Below are 21378 nucleotides of genomic sequence, written 5' to 3'. Positions count from 1 at the left end.
TTGCTTATAATGTTTCCAACGGTAAGGCTTCCTCGGGATTGGAGCCTTACAAGTTGGTATCAGAGCCTTTAGTTTGAGTGATCGGGGCATCCCTAAATGCCTAGACTCAGATAGTGCATGGGACCAAAGCAAGAAATGCAAGTACGGATAACATCTAGCCAAGAGGTAATATTCTTATGGTTTATTATTCATAAAATTTCTAATCTATTTGTTTAGTAAACTGGTGAAGTTTGTGAACAATTAATTGCACTTGGCCACTATAATTAGCAGTTTGCATTACTTAATGTGTTATGAATTATATCCTCGATTGGCAAAATCGGTGTTCTGTTCTCTATCCTAGGTTTTTAGCAATGGCTAGAGCTGGACGTTCGAGCGGTCACGGTGGCCGTGGTGGAGGTCGTTCTAGGCCTAAGTCGAAACCACGAGTGACTAGACAACGTACCAAAACCATTGAACCCGATCATGAAGATTCTCACCACTCGGAGCCCGAAGCTAACTCTCACCCCACTGATGATAGAATTGTCTTGGAACCAACGGTCCGAGAGACTATTTCCGATGAGGTGTACCAGGTGATCCGTAGTACCATGCCCGAGATCATGGTCGAAGCTATTAAGGCCGTGACTAAAGAGATTGAAACCGAAAATAAGGATAAGAAGATTGCTGGTAAGGACTCGGGAAAGAAGGGTAAGGAACTAGTAACCGTTTTTAGTAGTAATGAAGATGAAGGGGGTTCAGATAAAGAAGTATCTAAGGGATGCAACTATGGTTCGTTTAAAAAGTGTAATCCTCTAGAGTTTGATGGTACCAAAGATGCTATAGCTGCTCATCGTTGGATCAGAGAAATGGATGCGGTAATAAAAATCAGTGAATGTAGGGAGGATCAGAAGGTAAAGTTTGCAGCTCATTCATTCGTTTCTAAGGCCTTATGTTGGTGGGAAAGTATTACTCTAGTCATGGGAGAACGGGCTATCCAAAGGATGAAGTGGGGCGAGCTTAAGTTGTTGGTGATTGAGCACTTTTGTGCGACTAATAAACTTAACAAGATTGAGAGGGATTTTCTGAATCTTGAGGCTGGGAATATGACACATCGAGAGTATACTAATAAGTTTAATGAGATGTCACATTTGGTACCTGACTGGGTGACTCCTGAAGCCAAGCGGATTAAACGGTACATCCAGGGTTTGCCGGTCGACATCAGCAGGTTGGTGATACAATCTAAACCCACTACTTTCCAAGAAGTCGTCGATCTTAGTGGTATGCTATATAACGAGAGGGATGATGTTCAACCGTTTGAGCCAAAGAAAAAATGGAACAACCATAACAACAACGGTAAACGATTTGGTAACAACAACTACAAGCCGAGAGAAAAGAGAGTTAAGGTAGAGGAAGGGGAAACAAAAACAAGGGGTCCTAGTGAAAAGAAAGAGTGTAAAAAGTGCGGTAAGAGTCATTTTGGGCAATGTATTCGTGGTTCAAACCTATGTTTTAGATGCGGAAAGACGGGGCACTTTTAGTATAAATGTCCAGATGCTAAATGTGTTAATTGTGGTGAAACTGGGCACTCGTTCACTGTATGCCCTAAGAATAAACCGCGTGGGTCAGGTCAAGAGAAAACTTTTAGTGTGAAAGCGAAAGACAAACCAAAAGCTAAAGAAAGAGCATACAATCTCTCACAGAAAGAAGCCAAGGAAAAACCCGATGTTGTGTCAGGTACGTTTTCGGTTAATGGTATTCCTGCTACTACTTTGTTCGATTCAGGTGCTAGTAAGAGTTTTATATCTATCGCATTTTGTCCTTTATTAAATAAAATCCATGAGTCGATAGATGATGCCTTTGAAGTAGAGGTTGCTAGTGGTAAGTCTGTGAAAATTAATGAAGCGATTAAAAATTGTCTTATAGAACTTTCGGGCTTTAACTTTCCTACTAGGCTATTCCTTATGACCCTGGGTGGCTTTGATATTGTTCTCGGAATGGATTGGTTGTCCACTTATGACGCAAAGATTATGTGTGGGGAGAAATTAATTCAACTTAAATCCCCTAATGGCAGCCTAGTCACGGTTCATGGTGATCGAAGCTGCTTAATTCCACAGGTTATTTCTATGATCAAGGCTGGAAGGCTTATGAAACGGGGATGCATGGCCTATCTAGCATATGTTTTTGATTCTAAAGCTGATTGTACTAAACTCGAAGACGTTCCGGTGGTACGAGAATATCCCGATGTGTTTCCAGATGATTTATATAATGTACCACCAGATCACCAAATTGAGTTTCAAATCGATCTTATTCCAGGAGCACAACCTATTGCTAAGGCTCCTTATCGGTTGGCTCCCTCTGAGATGAAAAAACTTTGGACCCAATTGCAAGATCTACTTGATAAAGGTTTCATCCGGCCGAGTATTTCGCCATGGGGTGCTCCAGTACTCTTTGTAAAGAAGAAAGATGGTAGCATGCACATGTGCATCGATTATCATGAACTGAATAAGCTTACCGTGAAAAATAAGTACCCGTTACCTAGAATTGATGACTTATTTGATCAGCTACAAGGAGCAAGTTGGTTTTCGAGAATCGATCTTAGGTCGGGTTACCATAAGTTGAATGTAAGGGAACAAGGATATACATAAGACTGCCTTCCGCACACATTATGGACATTACGAGTGTCTTGTGATGTCGTTCGGGTTAACAAACGCCCCCGCAGCGTTTATGGACCTGATGAACCGGGTATGTCGCCCTATGCTTGATCGTTTCGTCATTGTTTTTATCGATGACATCCTTATTTATTCAAAAAATGAAAGTGGCCATGCTTGTCCCCTTAAAGAAGTTCTTGAGACTTTAAGAAGAGAAAAGCTATATGCAAAGTTTTCTAAGTGCGCGTTTTGGTTGAGGGAGGTACAGTTCTTGGGTCATGTGATTAACCCGAGTGGTATTATGGTTGATCCCGCTAAAGTGGAAGCTGTTATGAAATGGAACCCTCCTACATCACCGTCTGAAATTCGTAGCTTCCTAGGTTTAACGGGTTATTATCGAAGGTTTATTCAGGATTTATCTAAGGTAGCCTCGTCATTGACAAAGTTGACAAAGAAAGACGCTAAATTTGAATGGGGATCTGACTAAGAACAGGCTTTTTATGAATTGAAGCAGAGGTTAACACAATCTCCAGTATCGACATTGCCAGATGGTACCGATGACTTGGTTGTCTATTCAGATGCTTCCTATATGGGGTTAGGTTGTGTCCTCATGTAACGTGGAAAGCTGATAGCCTATGCCTCACGACAGCTAAAACCTCAAGAAGGTAATTACCCTACACATGACTTGGAGTTAGCAGCGGTGGTATTTGCATTGAAGATTTGGAGACATTATTTGTATGGTGCTAGATTCACAATTCATACATATCACAAGAGTTTGAAGTACTTCTTCGAACAAAAGGAGTTAAACATGAGACAAAGACGGTGGTTGGAATTAATCAAAGACTATGATTGTGAGATAACATATTACTCGGGTAAGGCTAATGTCATAGCCGACACATTAAGTCGGAAGCCTATTTGAGTAAAGTCGTGCCAGTTTATGGTGAATTCAGATATTATGAAACAGATCTCTAAGGCGCAAATTGATGCTTTAATGAATGGGCGAATTAATAAGGAGCGTATGGTTGGCCAGGAAGGGTCTTTGGTAGTTAGAAGTGATGGGGTAAGACTCAGGTTCGGGCGTTTATGGATACCTCATCACGGGGAGTTAGGAGGAAAGGTTATGGATGAAGCTCATTAGATGCGTTACTCGATTCACCCTGGTGCTACCAAAATGTACCAAGACCTAAAGAAGAACTATTGGTGGCCGGGTATGAAATGGGAAATAACCGATTATGTGAGTAAATGCTTAACATGTCTGCAAGTCAAAGCCGAACATCAGAAGCCATATGGAAAGATCCAGCCGCTAGAAATACCGGAATGGAAATGGGAACACCTTACGATGGACTTCATAACTAAGCTACCGCGTACAGATATGGGTTATGACACCATTTGGGTGGTTGTGGATCGATTGACTAAGAGTGCTCGTTTCCTACCAATCTCCGAAACTCACACTTCTGAGAAATTGGCAGAGTTGTTTATTAAGGAGATCGTTGCAAGGCATTGTATTCCTGTATCTATCGTGTCTGACCGAGACACACGGTTTACTTCAAGGTTCTGGAAGAAGTTTCACGAGGAAATAGGAACTAGACTGCATATTAGCACGGATTATCATCCTCAAACGGATGGTCAGTATGAAAGAACCATCCAAACTCTTGAAGATATTTTAAGGGCGTGCATAATTGATTTTGGTGGTAGTTGGGACAATCATCTACCGTTGGCTGAGTTCTCGTACAATAACACTTATCACTCTAGTATCGGGATGCCACCATTCGAGATGTTATGTGGTAGGAGATGCAGGACTCCTATTTGTTGGGGTTCAATTGGGTAAAGACAACTAGGAAGTTTAGAAGTGGTTGAGTTAACAACTGAGAAACTCGATAAGATTAAGACATTTATGAAAGCAGCCCAAGACAGACGAAAATCATATGCGGATAAAAGGCATAGGCCGAGAGAATTCGAACCAGGCGATCATATTCTTCTTAAAGTTTCTCCATGGAAGGGGATTATTAGATTTTGTAAACGGGGTAAACTGAGTCCGAGGTTTATTGGACCATTCAAAATAGTGGCTCGTGTCGGTGAAGTTGCTTACAGGTTGGAGTTGCCTGACGAACTTAATGACATTCACCCTACCTTTCACGTGTCTCATATAAGGAAATGTTTAGTAGACGAGGAGGCTTATGTGCCTCTTAACGACATCCAGATTGATGATAAATTAAACTACATTGAGGAACCTGTTGCCATACTTGACCAGAAAGAAAAGCAAATACGAAACAAGACGGTTAAGCAAGTGAAAGTCCAATGGAAACATAGAAAGGGGTCAGAGACAACATGGGATCTGAAAAATGAAATGAGGAAGAGCTACCCTCAGTTGTTTTCTCTACGACAGACTTCGAGGACAAAACCTGTTGTAGGGGGGTAGACTTGTAACACCCCTCCTTCACGTAAGATCGTTTGTATAGTATGTATATTAATCAGAAACAAGAGGAATCGCTAACTACTTTAACTTATGGAGCATATGACATTCAAGGAAACTTGAATGGTTTATATTAGAATATTGCGTTTATAACTTTGGGAACAAGTTATTAAGTTGAGATTGTGGGAGGGCCTAAGCGAAAATTGAGATTTCATCCATTTATTTAAACGTGAACTCCATCATCATCTGTTCCTAACTTTCGCATGAACCATCGGATCGAACCAGAGTTCTCGCGATCATCTTCCACATCTGATTCTAGGTAACTCTCTACCATGAGTTCTAGTTTATGTTCTAAATTGATAAGTTGGTGTATTAACCGGTTTCGTCCATGCGTGGTGTTGTGGTTGTTGTAGGGATTCGTCTCCGCCGGTTTCTGTTACGCGAGTTCGGCGCATAACCTTTCTGCTTCGATCAACAAGTAAGTCACGTAAACTCAATTTTTTACACGAAGTCGATCTTTATCCTCTAACGATCGGTTCTGGTTGACGTGTAGGATTACGGCTTCCTTGTTCTTGAATCCGCCCGACCGTTGCAAGGGTTCTGTTAAGCTCTCGTTTTGCCGTCTAAATATCGGAATTAGTTCCAGGTGAGATATGAATCCTTACCGGTATGCATTTTAAATTTGTTAGATTTAAAACCGGTTTGTTATTCACACCGTGCCTGCTTACATGAGCCCGACTCGGTTACTATGTGATGGCCGACTAAGCAAACGATAAGCCGTTACATGCTAAGCTAAGGTGGGCTAACCGGGTCGGGGGCATGCAAAACATCCGATTCTCATCGGCGGATTAATTGTGGCGACATGATCCTTGGTCAAGGCGCCACTAGGTGCTGAGTTTGGTTTATTTTCTCAAATCTCGTTGTGTTATAAATTGAATCCATGCATGGAATATATATTACAAAGACATTCATGCCTTCAAATATGTTGCTAAACCATACATGCATGGAAATAAATAGGATAATCTTGGAGTAATTCAAGTAATGAGGCAATATGTGTTACTGTAGGTTTTATTCCTTGCGGGTCTATCGCTCGTTGACTCTCTAGCTCCTTGTTAATTTGCGAGATACGTTAAGGTGAGTTCTACGAGCCCACTTTTAAATGTTTTACTATTGTTTTGGGCTGATATATATATAGTAAATGAGATTGTATAATGATAAGTATGCATGAAAATGGTTTTAGAAACAATTACATGTTTTAGTGAATTACATGGTACGCACGTGTTAAGTTGATGCCCATATTTTAAAAGATCGGACACGGGTTGGGTCAACTAAGAAGTCCTCTTACGGGGCAAACTAAGAAGTCCTCTCACGGGGCAAATTAAGAAGTCCTCGATCAATGTCACGACTTTGTGTTTGGCTAGTTCAGGGAAATTATGGATCCTTAACGTCCTGGTGCACGACTGTTTATATGTTATGTTGCGTACTTTTATTTGTATTATGCCTTTAGTGCTTAAATCTTATGATTTTAAAGAGCTAGAACTCACTCAGCAACACTGATGTTTTTTTTATATGTATATCAGACTGATTCGAGGTACTTGTCAAAAGATATGGATCCTCTTGACTGCACTAGAAGTTATCCGTTTGATTAAAGACTGGCATTTCGTTTATCTTATTCATTTCCGTACTTGAACTGATTTGTTTTACCGGACTATGTTTTATTTTCTCATTGTAAGACTAGTTTCCGCTGCTACGGTTTTCGCTTTAATTCAAGTCGAACTATTTGCTTATAATGTTGCCAACGGTAAGGCTTCCTCGAGATTGGAACCTTACATAAACCTCTTAATAACTTTATAAATACAAGGTTTCATTTTAACTGTTGAATGCGAGATTTATTCAATAACAAATTACAACTTTCCTTATTTTGCATAAACACAATGATCATGGCTTTACAAATCTTTTCGGGGCGTATTTATAAATGCTTTATACTTGATATTGTGACTCAAGTTTTCATTCGATAACGATTTATGCGAATTATTACCTCTTATTATCGCAAGCATCATTTCTTCATAAATTATTTTCATCACAACAGCTTTATGTATACAAATTCCTTTAACAATTTGGCTTACAAGATTTACATTTGATAATGATCAAAATTTTTCTCTAGTTACGCGTTACCGCGATGCTTTGTTACTATATACATTTTCTTGGAAACGATTGAACGGCTTTACTTAAAAATTCATCTTCAATTTCATTCTATTATTTTCAAAAGAGTATATGATACGTGACATACATATTGTATTGTTTATTCGAGTCTCACTGATTTTTTTTACGATTTCTTTTCAATTGATGAGATGTTTCGATAGTAATATTACACACATGAGATTTCATTTTGAGTTTTGATTATTCATGACCAAATCTAAGTTATTCAATAACAATTGGTGTATTACTTTCAAAGCCACATTTTCGCTTAAATTTTCGTTATCTTTTAAACGATATTTTCATAACTATGTTATTCATATTTGAGCATATATGCATTTCAAAGCGAAACACGATTCTATGTACTATTCTACAACATTTCATTTAATCTATTAAGCGACCTATGTGTGGTTGTCCGCAAGTTTTGGCGCTATTAGAAACCGTTACTATAATGACGATTATATAAATGGTTTCACAATAGTGGCCGTATTCACGTTTTATCACATTTTATCGTTTGTCGAGTTAATCAAATTTTATTTATGTTTGATACATGTATGCGTCACCCCAAGGAACTCACCTCATTTCTCATGTTATTACATTTCACGCAATCGTATTCTCAATTGCTTATAACCTCAAGTTTTTTCACGTATGAAACTCATCGTACGCTGTTATTGTTAATTGCATCGTTGTTTATCCCAACCTGATGTACTCACTTATTGGGTTTTCTCTTTTACACTTATAGGATTTTTCATTTTCACTCTATGGATTCTCGTTTTCATTTATTGTATTTTTCATTTCATTTTATCGGAGTTCTCATTATTAAAATTTCACTTATTGGATTTTATACTAATTTAGTCCCGACTTTCAACCATGGATTTTAATGATTTGTTTATTTCTTCACATTGATGACCTTTGACTTCAAATATTGTTTCATAATTGGTTACCCTGAATTTTATTTATTCGATCGTCTTTACTTACTTAAACCGAATTGTTATTTTCACCTTGGTTTATATTCTAAGATTTGAATTATTTCAATTATTTATCCCATTTTCCTACTTACTTAAAAGTCAACCCCAAAATTTTCAACCGCTGGTATTGGTTTATCAATATTTGTAAATTCAACAGATTTATGTACGTTTATAATGTTTATAATTCCGAATAAATATGTCTCTTAAACCACACAATGGAACGAACGATGTGGACCATACGACGAGCTACATAATTATGGATGCACACTTAATTATCGAAATCCCCGTATGGAAGCCATAGTAAGTGCGGTTGTGTGCGATAACTCAGACTCGAGGATAATAGCGGAAAGACAGCAGAAATGCGAATTATGATAAGGGCATGGTGGATACGCCGCTGGTACATCCTATATATAAGTGCCTTTATTATGATTCTCATTTGTAGCGTTTTTCGAATCATGCAAGGATTTGACGTTATTCTTTTGTTTAAATTTTTTTCATGCAATTGTCTTACTAAAATCGACATTCGTTAGTAATTACTTTTCTTTGAGTTTATTTTAATTTCGGGATGAAATTTCCAAAAAGTTGGGGATACTGTGACATTCGTCAATTTCGGGTTTTATTTGTATTCGTTTGTGTATTCGTTTATCATGTAAACCGACCCAATTTATATCCCAAACATTGAAAATATTTAAAATATTGGATTTTATGTTACTAAATCATTCCCACTTGTTCAATTAAAAAAACCCTTTTACGGATTCGAAAACGCCTTTAATATGACCAAATTAAATCGAAAACGAACTTCCGGGACGCGAAATGAACCACACGAGACGAACTGGACCAACCCACCCCACCCCAAACACGCCGCGCCGTGCGTCCAGGGCAGAGTAGGCCATTCGCGCCGAGCCTAGGGACCACTGATGCATAAAACTCGTTTTTTGTTGTTATTTATCACATGTTTGACCCTCTTAACCAATCAAAATGTTTGGAAATTTCTAAAGCAACCTTATGGATTACCCTAACACCTTATCCTTCCTAAAACCGAGCCTCACTACTCATTTGAACCTGCTCATTCTCACCAAACACTCTCAATCTAAGTTCTAAGCTCCAACCTTCAAGATTCTTACTTGTTTGACCTTCAAGTGTCAAACAAGGGTTTCCTTTGATTTCTACTAACTCCATATGATTCATGCTTGTTGTTGCAACATATATATAATGTACACCCCTTGTTACCTTTGGTAGTTACTTCTCCGGTCTCGATCGGCGAGGTTTCAGACCTCGTAAGTCAAGGCTACATGGAGGACTTTCGTGATCTTTGTTATATATATTCCGCATATAACCATCTAACTTTATTATTGCTTACTAACCATGCTAACTTATACTTATCTTGCTTATTTTTCAAGTTCCATGGTTATGGGTTTGAAGAGTCTATGTCTCGGTTTAACCGTAAATAGCTCCAAATCGTAAACCGAACTTTATTTACTAGTTTTGTTAAAAAATTGTTTAAACATGCTTTATGTTGGATTTAAGTTTCTAAATCATTATTATAAGTTCTATGGTTATGGGTTTGAAGATTCTAACCTCGGTCTTAACCCGAAACTAGATCCGAACCGAAAACCAAACTTTCGTTTAAAGACTTTATTCTTAACTTTTTGGTTGTAAAACTTAAGTTTTATCATTTATAAGTTATTATACATGTTCTTTTATATTGGGCATGTGGAAACCATCTATGAACTTATTGTGAGATGGAAACCGAACTAAACCGATTTTCACTTGCTTAAAACACGCAAGTATGTTTTTATCTATCAAGACTTGTATAAATCTTTAAAAATACTTTATAAACTGATTTTAATTTTTTTCTTAAGTACTTGAAAATGTTGGATCCAACTTAATCTCATAACAAAGTTTGGACCTGTCGGTCCCAAATACTCACTCACAATCACAATCAAGTCATAACTCACACATTAAATGCGTCGACAAGAGAGTTAATGACAGTTGCTATTTTAGGAAAGAAAACCGTTTGTTAAAGGCGGAATCAATAACAAACAGTGTAGTTGATAAAAGATTAATAATAGGTAACTAACACACAAGAATCACTCAAAAGATTTCCATTCATATAATATAAATCATACAAACGATAATCGATTTTAGGGTTTCTTGAGGGAAAGTTATGTCCGTACTATTCTTTGACAGCCGTCACAACAAATATTCTCTCAAAGGTCTATATCTATCTGTCTCTTTTTGAGGCGTGCCCTAAAATATTCCTTTTATAGGCCTGACACCTCAAGACAGCTGTCATTCTATCTAGAAACCCTAAATATAAAATACATATTTAGATTACATATTCAAAACTATGCTAAGTGTAAAACACGTCTCCCGGGTAGACTTTGCGTAAGATATCTTCTTCGGGTAGGCATTGTGCCTTTGTCTTTGTCGGGTAGACCTGGTAACCTTGAACTGTGCTTGGAAATAGTTTTCCGGGTAGGCTTTACTTAGAGTATTTTCCACCGAGCAGACTTCAGTCTTCTTGATCATATCAGAATTTGCCCGACATGATATTACGAGTAACCTTGTTCTTCAATGGTCCCTTCAACTCCTTGCTATGAAATAGCTTATTAGAAAAGTGTGCCCGATAGCACTATACCTTGCTTGAGTTAAACCTTGCCCGATGTTACTTGGAATATATCATTACTCACATCAAGCTTACTCGGACCACTGTATTATTGATGAATACCTTGCCCGATCTTCCAATCACTTGGCTTCATGAGCTTGGTTAGCCAAGAGCTTACCCGGTAGTAAACCTTATTCGGATTTGAAGAACAATCCTGCTAGATATAGTGAACCCTACTCGGGTATACACTAAAGAAGAATTCTAGAAGATAACCTTGCCTGATGGACAAAATACCTTGCTCGGGTAGGAAAACCTTGCCCGGAAATCTAAGTGTGCTCGGATTTCCATACTTAGCAATTTCTGAGGAGGTTAAGAAGATTCCAATCTTCCTTATACTTCATTTAGGTCAAATCTTGACTCAACAGTCTCCCCCTAGATTGGAACACCTCAGCTGTCCCTAAACACTTCTACAGTTACTTACACATAGTTAAAATACAAATCAAATCAAAAACAAATTTTACATATTCAAAAACATAAACAATTACATATTCAGAATTCTGTCCGAAGACATTACATAGCAAAGCCTATTCTAAAGAAAATCTTCATCTTCTTTAGTCATTGTAGGCCGCTTGTCTTCGATTCACAATCACAGTTTCTGCCCTTTGCTTAAAGATAGAAAGGATTTGGTAATGAGTGTGACTTTCAGGAATGTTCAAATCCCTTATATCTCTTAGATCTTCATTGTGCAAATAGGTCAGGTCTTCATCTCTTATAATTATTCCCAAAATAAGCCCATCTGAGTTTCGAAGAACATAGTGGCCATCATTTTCTTTATATTCAATTTCAGCTATGATGCCATTCTTCTGTACTGTGTAATTTGGGCGTGCCATTTTTCTTCCAATGCTTATACATGTATTCATATTTGACAATGGATTCTTATCTTTGACATTCAACTAGTAATACAATTCAGCACTGGCTATCGTTTTCAACTTTGTAGCCCTTCTTGTTCTGTCATGCTTGGTCATCTTCCATCTTTTCTTCTCTTTCAAGAATGGGAATCCCTTGTCAGCTTCATCATTCAGGTACTTAGAGAGTTCATTATGCTGTCTCCCAGCCAACTTGTTTGTGTCATGATAATCATATAGATTAAGTGTGGCCATTTTCTCCAATTGTTCTTGATTGTATTCAGCAAAATCACCTCTCATAGTTATATCTCTCAACTGTTTGCTTTCCATAATCACTTTCAAAGACTCAGAGACTGAGTCAAAGTAGAGAGTTATTGGAAGATCCACATTGGATTGTGGTCTTGCTACTCTTTGTGATCCAGCTCTACTTGATTCACCTCTGCCTGCTGTTATGTGCTGCCTTGAGATAGGAGGCCTAAATGGGATAGATTTTATTGGTTTGCTTGGCCTTAACTTGAAAGTTTTTATGTACATTGATTCTATCATTTCAGCAGGGATGTTGATGAGTTCTGCAAAGTTTTCTCCTGCCTCTTTACAAAGACGCAACATCATTTTCACTACCCCAGGATTTTTTGACAATCCTGCAGGCACAAATCTCCCATCTACAAAACTTCTGGGTTATCACCCTCCAATAAGACTTTCTCCCACTCAACCTTTTGTAGATAAAACAGTTCTTTCAAATCATCTTTACTCAAAGCATTAAACGTATTCACATCCATATCTTTTTGATTCACCATTATACCCCTTAGTATCTTGATCATTTCTTTGTTTTCCCATGGAATGATAGGTTCATCAACTGGTTCAGGTTTCACTTCCACTGGGATTGGGGTTTCATCAGCAGTTGCCTCTTTTGACTTTTCTTTTTGAACTTGGACCTTTTGTTTCTCCCTGAGTGCCATGATTTTTCTTTTCTTTGTAGGGTGTTTCTCTTGATCTCCCCTTTCTTGTACAATAGATGGCTCAGGTTGCACCATATTGAATTTTTCTTTTCTTTTCATGTTTGAGTAGATTGACTCAACTGTAGCTTTGTCCAAACTTTCATTCATATCAGGTTTCATCCCTTTTTCTAATAAATATCCACACATTCCTCCAAACTTCTTTTTCAAAGCTTCAACCTTTTCAGCCTCCTCATCTTCTCTCATGAAATTTTCTTTTATTTCTTCTTTGGTGCTAATATAAGCATCTCTTAATTGTTCAATCTTGAAGTGTGACAAATCTTTCTCAGAATACCCATGTTTCCTCAAATATTATATGTATTTCTGGGCATCTTTGTTCTTTTGTTCCATTTTCTTCTTAATGATGTTTCTTTCTTTGTCCAACCTTTTCTGCAGCTTATCATCATTCAAAGAAGATAAGGTTTCAAAGCTTATTCCAAAACTTATCAATTTCATAACCAACTGATCCTTTTTCTTAGCATCCAACAAACTCTGCTCAACGTTTCTCCTTTGTTCTTCAGTCATTGTCACCTCAGGATCCTCAACATTGACATTTTCATCATCTTTTCCCTCATCATTTTCGTCATCATTATCAGATTCATCCTCCTCCTCTGTAGTTTCATCAACAGGATCAATCTTTGGTTCATCAAGAGTTGGATTTTCAGGGATTGGGACATTTGGTACTCCTTCAACTACTTCTCCTGGTTTTAAGGTTTGTATAGGGAATGCCCTTATAGGACTTGCCTGCTCATCAGGAGTCTCAACATAATATTTGTTCTTTTCATCCCATTTCCCCTTTTTCACTGATTCAGCTCCTCCAGCCTTATCATAAGCTTTTCTTTTTCTTGAATAAAACTTCTCAAATCTTCTTACATTTTCATGAATCCTTGATGCTTTAGCCATCATTTCCTCAAATGTTTCTTCACTATGTTTCTCAGGTTCCTTTTCAGGTTCCTGTTGAGGTTGGCTTGAGGATTGGGCAAACATACTCACTACCAAGGCTACGGAGTTATCCATTTTCTCAGTCCTCTTCAAATTTATCAGAGTTTCAATAACAATTTGATCATCAGCCTCCTCTTCATCAATCACTTTAGCAACATTGTCTTGATCAATCAGGACTTCTTGCTCTGCCAATTCCAAAGGATCCATGGTTCGGGCAATGCGTTCCCTCTCCCATGTTTCATTTATGGCTTGTTGTAATCTCATGGCAGCAACAATGACTTTATCTTCTTCTTCCTCTTCTCTAACAACATTTGCCTTAACAGGCTCTTCTTCATAGACCTTTGCTTTACCCTTTTCAAGTCTTATTTTCAATTCTTCTTCAGTTTCAGAGACATAATCATTAATCTCTTTGTCCAAGGCCTCAATTTCTGTATCATACTCTACCTTCTTGGAGCTTTCAGGTTGTTCAATTTCTGGTACTGTTAGTGTAGGCTCCTCAGTAGCAGTATTAACATAAATAATCACTTTAGTTTGTTCTTCATTCAAAGTATTAGTGGCCACATCAGTGGTATCCATACTTTCATCCATATTCAACATTTCATCTCTGACCTCAGTCTCTTTCTCTCCTCTTTCCTCATCCTTATCATCATCTCTCCATACAACATTCATCACCTCATCATTCACATCATAATTCTGCTCTTATCTTTCAGACAAATCCGCCTCATAATCATCATCCACTATTCTTCTTTCCTCACTATCCTCATCATCATCATATGCATTTAACAAACATGTCAAACCATCAACATCAGTTGTTTTTACTCCTGCATCCACCATTTCAACATCTCCAGTACCAGCAACATCAGTTGGCTCATTTATATTCTCCCGCTGTTTTGGGGTAGCTGAGGTCTTCTCAACCTCCTGCTCCAGGGTTTGAATTTTATCATTAGCAGCCGCCAACCGAGCCTTCAGTTCAGCATTTTCTTTCCTTCATTCAGAATTTTCACCCTTTAGATCAATGTTCTAGCAAATAAGGTCAAAGTTTCTTTGTACTAGGTAGGCACTTGAGGTAGGGTTGTTGGATGGTGAAGTATGGAAAGGTTCTGGTATATGGATTGATGTTTTGTTTTATGGTGGGGATTGTGTTGTGATTTGAGGTTGGGGTTGGGTTAGAGATTGGGGTTGGGTTGGAGATTGGGTTTGGATTGGATATTGGGTTTGGATTGGAGATTGGGTTTGGGTTGGCATATGAGTGGGTGGTGTTTGAGTAATATGGTCATGTAATAGTGGAGAGGAATGTGGTGGTGATTGGTTTAGGGTGGTAGGTGGTGATTGTGGTGGTGATTGGTTTAGGGTGGTAGGTGGTGATTGGTTTAGGGTGGTAGGTGGTGATTAGTTTAGTGTGGGAGGTGGTGATTGGGTGGTTTGATAAATTGGTGATGGTAGATGAGGTGGTGTGGCTAAAGGTGTGGATGGTGGTGTTGGGATTGGTTGGTTCTCCCCCTGAATAAGTACATCATCAATTATGGCTCCTCCAGCCCCTCCTTCATTTCCATCATCATCATCATCATCATCATCATCATCATCATCATCATCATCATTACCATCCTCATCTTCCAACTCATCATCCTCCTTTTCCTCCTCTGAGCTAAACTCAGGTACTGGCATAATATCAAAGTCATGGTTTATTAACCATGGAAAAATCTAAAACGGAATGTTTGGATTAAATATGTTGGCACTTCCCAGATTCACAATTAAATCTCAAACGGAATGTTGAACAATATGTCTCACTCCCTCTTATATACCTTTTGAAAGTGGGTTTTAAATGCATTTTGTCGTTTGGTGAGTTAATAGTTGTCACATAATTATCTTATCCATTAAAAAACATTAACACCTAAAAACCTTACCCGATGAGATCAAAAGGGTCAAACCTTGCCCGAAACTGTTCATTATAGAATATACAACGTTTGCCCGGTCCCTTTTTCATGCAAAGCTTACTCGATTTAGTCAGTTAAGAAGTATTAAAAGTAAATTTAAATTGAAAGAAGAAAAAGCTATTTGAAATACAATATTGCTTTAGAACTGAATCACAGGATGAATAATCAAGTATATAATATCAAGTAGGCAACCTTGCAAGGAATCAGTTAAGATGCCCAAATAAATATTTCAAACATACTTCCAACCTTACCCTAAAAACATAATAATATAGTTAAGCACATACCTTACCCGAATAACTTAGCCTATCGCAAACCTTACCCGAAAATTATTCACAATACTTAATAGAGTATACTTTGATGCAAAGTATGCCCGAAAACCTTCAAGAAATACAAAGTGTGCTAGGAGTGGATTCCTAACACAAAGTGTACTCGGAAAGTCAAGTTTGAAATTACCAAGTACATTAAGGGAACATTTGAGAATTCAAAGTGTGCCCGAAATATAAAGTGTGCCCAAGAAACAAGGTTTACCTGAAAACACTTGTAATTTCAAAGGATCCTAATCAAACAAACACATAGCTTGTTAGAAATGAATTTAAACAGTAAAACAAACACCTAAGTGTGCTATAAAGCTTAAAGACACTAAAAGCTTGCTAGAATAACATATTCAAATATCAGGTATGCCTGGGAACTGAACTAAAGAGTTTAGTCTACCCGAAAACTTCAAATAATCAAATCATACCCGAAAATGATAAAACTTAGATAAAACATCTAAGTGTGCCTGGAAAGGTTATGAAGCATCAAACCTTACCCGAAATACATATTCAATCATAAACAATCAGGCTTGCTCGGAAAGTGACTAGAATAGTAAACTCTACCCGAAAAATATCAAATACTTCAAAGCACGACCGAAATTACTAAACTTAGATAAAAGCATCTAAGTGTACCCGGAAAGGTTATAAAACATTAAACCTTACCCGAAAATACATAATCAACCTTTTGTAGGTAAAATGCAACACTTTTTGCTTTAAACACAATAACAGTTATATTTGACATAGAAAACTCATTGTTTAAGAGCAAATGGTACACTTAAAGATCAAATTTCAGTCATGATATCTTTCAAAACTATTTCTTTCTTTTGCTGAAAAGATCTCAATAATGGGATCATATTGACTAAGTAGCTTTCTCAATACTTCATACTCAGCATTATTATGACAACATAGACAGGTCAACAACTGGTCTAGACTTAACAAGAATTTCATCTCTTTGGTGATATGATTAATTTTATTTAATATGCATAATTCTTAATGGATAACACATGTTGTTTTCTGATTCTCCTTATCTATTCTCAAGGCTTATTTGGCTTCCTCTAGATCACCCCAATTTGACTTTGACCCCCTGGATTTGGTCAAAATTTTAATGACAGAACAAATTTTTGAAAATTTCTTAGATTTTTTTTAAAGTTACAAACATATGTGAGGTTGAACGTTGGACTTACAGGCCACGCAAGTCGGACTTACATGCCTTTCATTCAGGATGTTTAAAGGACTTATATGATCGCCTCCACCCCTGTAGTTCTAGAATTAACCCTTATGCTTGTATTTTCTTTTAAAATGGTTTGTGTACTTCAATCAACTTTTGGTTAATAAAATATTTAAAAATTATACTGTTCACAGTTGTTCTGTGTCATTCTTTTTAAATCAGACATTTCATTTTGGTGACCAAATACCAACAGGCTTGTGTATGACTGGATAATCACTTTTCTGCCTATCATTTGGAAAGATTTATATAGGAACATGCATAGACAACAATGTAACTCCACATAAGACATAGCAGTTTCTTTATGTTTATATTACCTTAGATTTTACACATCATGAGAAAGCAACCATACATGTTAATGACTGTACTAAGTGCCCTTTTGGCCTATTAAATCCATATGATTGGCTAAGAAGTCAATGTACTATCATTTCCCAATTAAAACAGGTTTTAAATTCAGACACCTCAATATCTCCTATTTGACAGGTAAATGGCTATCCTGTTTGACCACAAGTGTCCAACAGGACCAAACATATATGAGAGTATATGTCCTTTCAAATCAGAATTATTGACATAGTTTTAAGTGAATGAATAGAAAACAAGTTACAGATTGACCCAAATACTTTTAGTTTTCAAGGTTATTGGCTATCCTATCATTCTGAAGCCAGATAACAGGACCAACATATACAAGCATATGCCTTTCCAACTTGATCAAATGACATAATTCTCAGCAAAAGTAACTCTTGAGACTTTTCATTGAAAATCCTTTTAGGCTTCTACAAAGCTTGAACTTAATAGTATTATCATATCTCTACACCATTAACAACTTGCTATGTGTTATCAAAAATAGTTTTATTCAAAAGTTTACTTTGTAGTTTCTATTTAGCATAACCTTTTTGACATTAAAACACATTTTGACACAAAAACAAGCATAACATAATCAGATCATGATCAATAATGACATCATTAAAAACAAGCAGACTACATACAATTCTGAGTCTAACAAATCCTAACAACATCAATAGATCAGATTAAACACATATTCACACAATTTATCATGATATCAGATAAACATTTAATCAAATTATACAATTCAAACTACTTATCATAACATCAAAACAGTTAACTGACAAGCAATCATAAGCATCAAGTGATACCAAATTTGCACAGATAATCATTTAAGCACATATCAGTCAACATGAGACAATATCATATTCAAACATATTCATACAACATTCAATATGTGTGACTACCATCAATATAATCAATTAGGACTTAGAGTCACACATTAAGCACACATCCTTAATTAGACCTCATCAGAGTTGATCATCCCCAGAGCTTTCAAAAGAAAGTTAAACCTGGTTCTGTCAAGTGGTTTGGTGAACAGGTCAGCCAAGTTGTCACTTGTATCAACTCTCTTCATTTCAATCAAACCTTTTTCACTGCAATCTCTTATGAAGTGATGTCTGATTTCAATATGCTTAGTCTTTGAATGTTGAACTGGATTCTTAACAGTAAAATATGCAGCAGTATTATCAATAAAAATAGGAGTGTTCAGAAAATTCAAACCATAGTCCAACATTTGGTTATGAATCCAGAGAACTTGAGCACAACAAGTAGATGCAACAATGTATTCAGCTTTTGCAGTTGATATGGACACAGTGGTCTGCTTCTTGCATTGCCATGATACCAGCCTGTCTCCCAGAAATTGACATCCACCTGAGGTTGACTTCCTGCTCATGTTACACCCATCATAATCACTGTCTGTGAAGGCTATCAAATCAAAAGACTGGTTCTTTGGATACCAAATCCCCAATCTTCCTTTCAAATATCTAAAAATTCTCTTGACTACATTCATGTGAGAGATTTTTGAACTTGACTGGAATCTTGCACATACACAAATAGCATACATAATGTCAGGTCTTGTAGTAGTTAGGTACATCAGGGATCCAATTTTGGCTCTATATTCATGCCCATCCACATGATCCCCCTTTTCATCATCTATCATCTTTTCTTTTGTGTCCATAGGAGTTGAAGCTGTTTTGAATTCATGATATTTGAACTTATTCAAAATGTCCTGCACATATTTAGTTTGGTAAATAAAAATCCCATCAGTTTTCTGTTGAAATTGTAGTCCCAGAAAGAAGTTCATTTCTCCCATAGAGCTCATACTGTATTTGGATTTCATCACCCCTTCAAACTCCATACACATTTGTTCATTGGTTGAACCAAAGATGATATCATCCACATAGACTTGTAACAACAACAAATCTGATCATCTCTTTTTGTAGAAGAGTGTCTTGTCAATAGCTCCCCTTTGGAAACCATTTTCAAGCAAATGTTTTAACAAATCATCATACCATGCTCTAGGAGCTTGATGCAATCCATACAAGGCTTTGTTTAGCTTATAAACCCTGTTAGGATACACAGGATCATCAAAACCTGGTGGTTGAGTAACATACACCTCTTCATCAATCTTTCCATTTAGGAATGCAGATTTGACATCAAGTTGGAATACCTTGATATTCTTTGAGGCAACATAAGCAAGAAAAATTCTTATTGCTTCAAGTCTTGCAACTGGTGCAAAGACTTCCTCAAAATCAATCCCTTCTTCTTGTAGGCATTCAAGTGAAACAAGTCTAGCTTTATTCTAAATCACAATACCCCTCTCATCCCTTTTATTTCTGAAAACCCATTTTGTTCCAATAGCATATCTGTTTCTTGGCCTGTCAAAATGATCCCAAACATGTAGATCTCTGAACTGAGCCAACTCCTCTTGCATTGATTCTACCCAACTATTGTCCTTTAGATCTTGAACAATGTTCTTTGGTTCTATTTGAGATAGAAAGCAGGAGTATAAACAGATGTTTGCAGATTCAGAATGACTTCTTGTAACTCTTTCATGTATATCTCCAATGACGTTTTCAGAAGGATGATTCTTCTCAACATAAGGGGTTTGAACTATCATATCAGCAGACACATTTGTGTCAAGATTTGATTCATTGGGTTCTGGTTCCTCAATGATCAATTCAGTTTCAGCATCATGAAACTCTGGTGCTTCTTCATTATTCTGCCTTGAAGTGGATGCACCATTGTCTCCCATATTCAATCTTTCAAACAAATCTTGAAACCTTGCTGTTGATACAGCTTCCTCTTCACTTGTTTGGTTGCTTGGGTTTCCCTCATTCTGGACTTGATCATTTTGTACATCTTGATTGTCCTGAATGATATCTGCATGATCTTGTTCTGGACTATTGTTCTCTTGATTATTCTCTTAAACTTGTTCAACAATTTCACTTGAGGGACCCTTTATAAAAGTATATTCCTTTTCTTTATTGGCAACCTTCTTCCACAACTTTTCCAAGTCCAATGTTTTACCACTTTTCTCTTCAATCACACTGGTCTTGTAGAAAAAATCATTAGTCTTCAGGATAAATCTTGAAGGACTTTATCAATTTTTCAAGGTCAAACAGCCATACTGCACCATCAACTGTGTTGAACTGGTTTTCATTATAGATTATGTCAGATGATTCAATGACACTCAAATGGTCTTTCACATATACCCTATAGGCTTTTGAGTGTGTAGAATATCTAACAAAGAAGCAATCCAAGGATTTTGCTTGAAACTTGTTTAAGTAGTCCTTGGTGTTCAAAAGTGAACATTTGCATCCAAAAGGCTTGAGAAACTTGACGTAGGGTTGTCATTAAAGAATATTTCATATGGAGTCTTGTTGTTTATTTTGTTGAGAAGTACCCTGTTTTGAACATAACAGGCTGTGTTAATGGCTTCAGCCTATAATATAACTGGTAAGTTATCATCTGCTATCATGGTTCTTGCAGCTTCAATGAGTGTCATGTTTCTTCTTTCTGCAACCCCATTCTGTTCAGGAGTTCTAGGAGCTGAGAATTGTTGAAGTATTCCTTTTTCTGCACAAAATTCTTCAATCACTCCATTTTTATACTCAGTAATTGTCACTTCTCATCACTTTAACCCTCTTATCAAGTTGATTCTCAATCCTTGTCACACAGCCCTTAATCAACTCTGCAGTCGCATCTTTTGTACTTCGGAAATAAACCCAAGTGTATCTTGAATAATCATCAATGATCACTAGATAATATCTCTTCTTTCCTATGCTTGGGACACTCACAGGACCAAAGAGATCCATGTGAAGTAATTCAAGCACTTGATCAATTGAATTGATGAGTTTTGACTTATGAGTTAACTTGTGCTGTTTGCCTTTTTGGCATGAGATACAGTTA

General features: G+C 37.1%; 1 protein-coding gene across 1 annotated transcript; it reads left to right on the top strand.

Annotated features, from left to right (window-relative positions):
- Positions 1 to 350: 350 nt before the first annotated feature.
- On the top strand, positions 351 to 2621 carry LOC143635748 (uncharacterized). The gene is made up of 2 exons (XM_077103508.1): positions 351 to 1440; positions 1528 to 2621. Exons 1-2 carry the CDS (start codon positions 351 to 353, stop codon positions 2619 to 2621), a joined length of 2184 nt encoding a protein of 727 aa, XP_076959623.1.
- Positions 2622 to 21378: the final 18757 nt, after the last annotated feature.

This window comes from Bidens hawaiensis, unplaced genomic scaffold (assembly GCF_021521415.1).
Source record: "Bidens hawaiensis isolate Kalapana, Puna unplaced genomic scaffold, B.hawaiensis_p1.1 tig00000536_1, whole genome shotgun sequence".
NCBI lineage: Eukaryota > Viridiplantae > Streptophyta > Magnoliopsida > Asterales > Asteraceae > Bidens > Bidens hawaiensis.
This window is presented reverse-complemented; position numbering and strand designations above follow the sequence as displayed.

Bases quoted from the DNA above. Each gene is read 5' to 3' on its own strand.
- LOC143635748 (XM_077103508.1), top strand. From the start codon at position 351: ATGGCTAGAGCTGGACGTTCGAGCGGTCACGGTGGCCGTGGTGGAGGT. The intron at 1,441-1,527 runs GTAAGAGTCATT...ATAAATGTCCAG, and splicing joins GAAAGAGTGTAAAAAGTGCG to ATGCTAAATGTGTTAATTGT.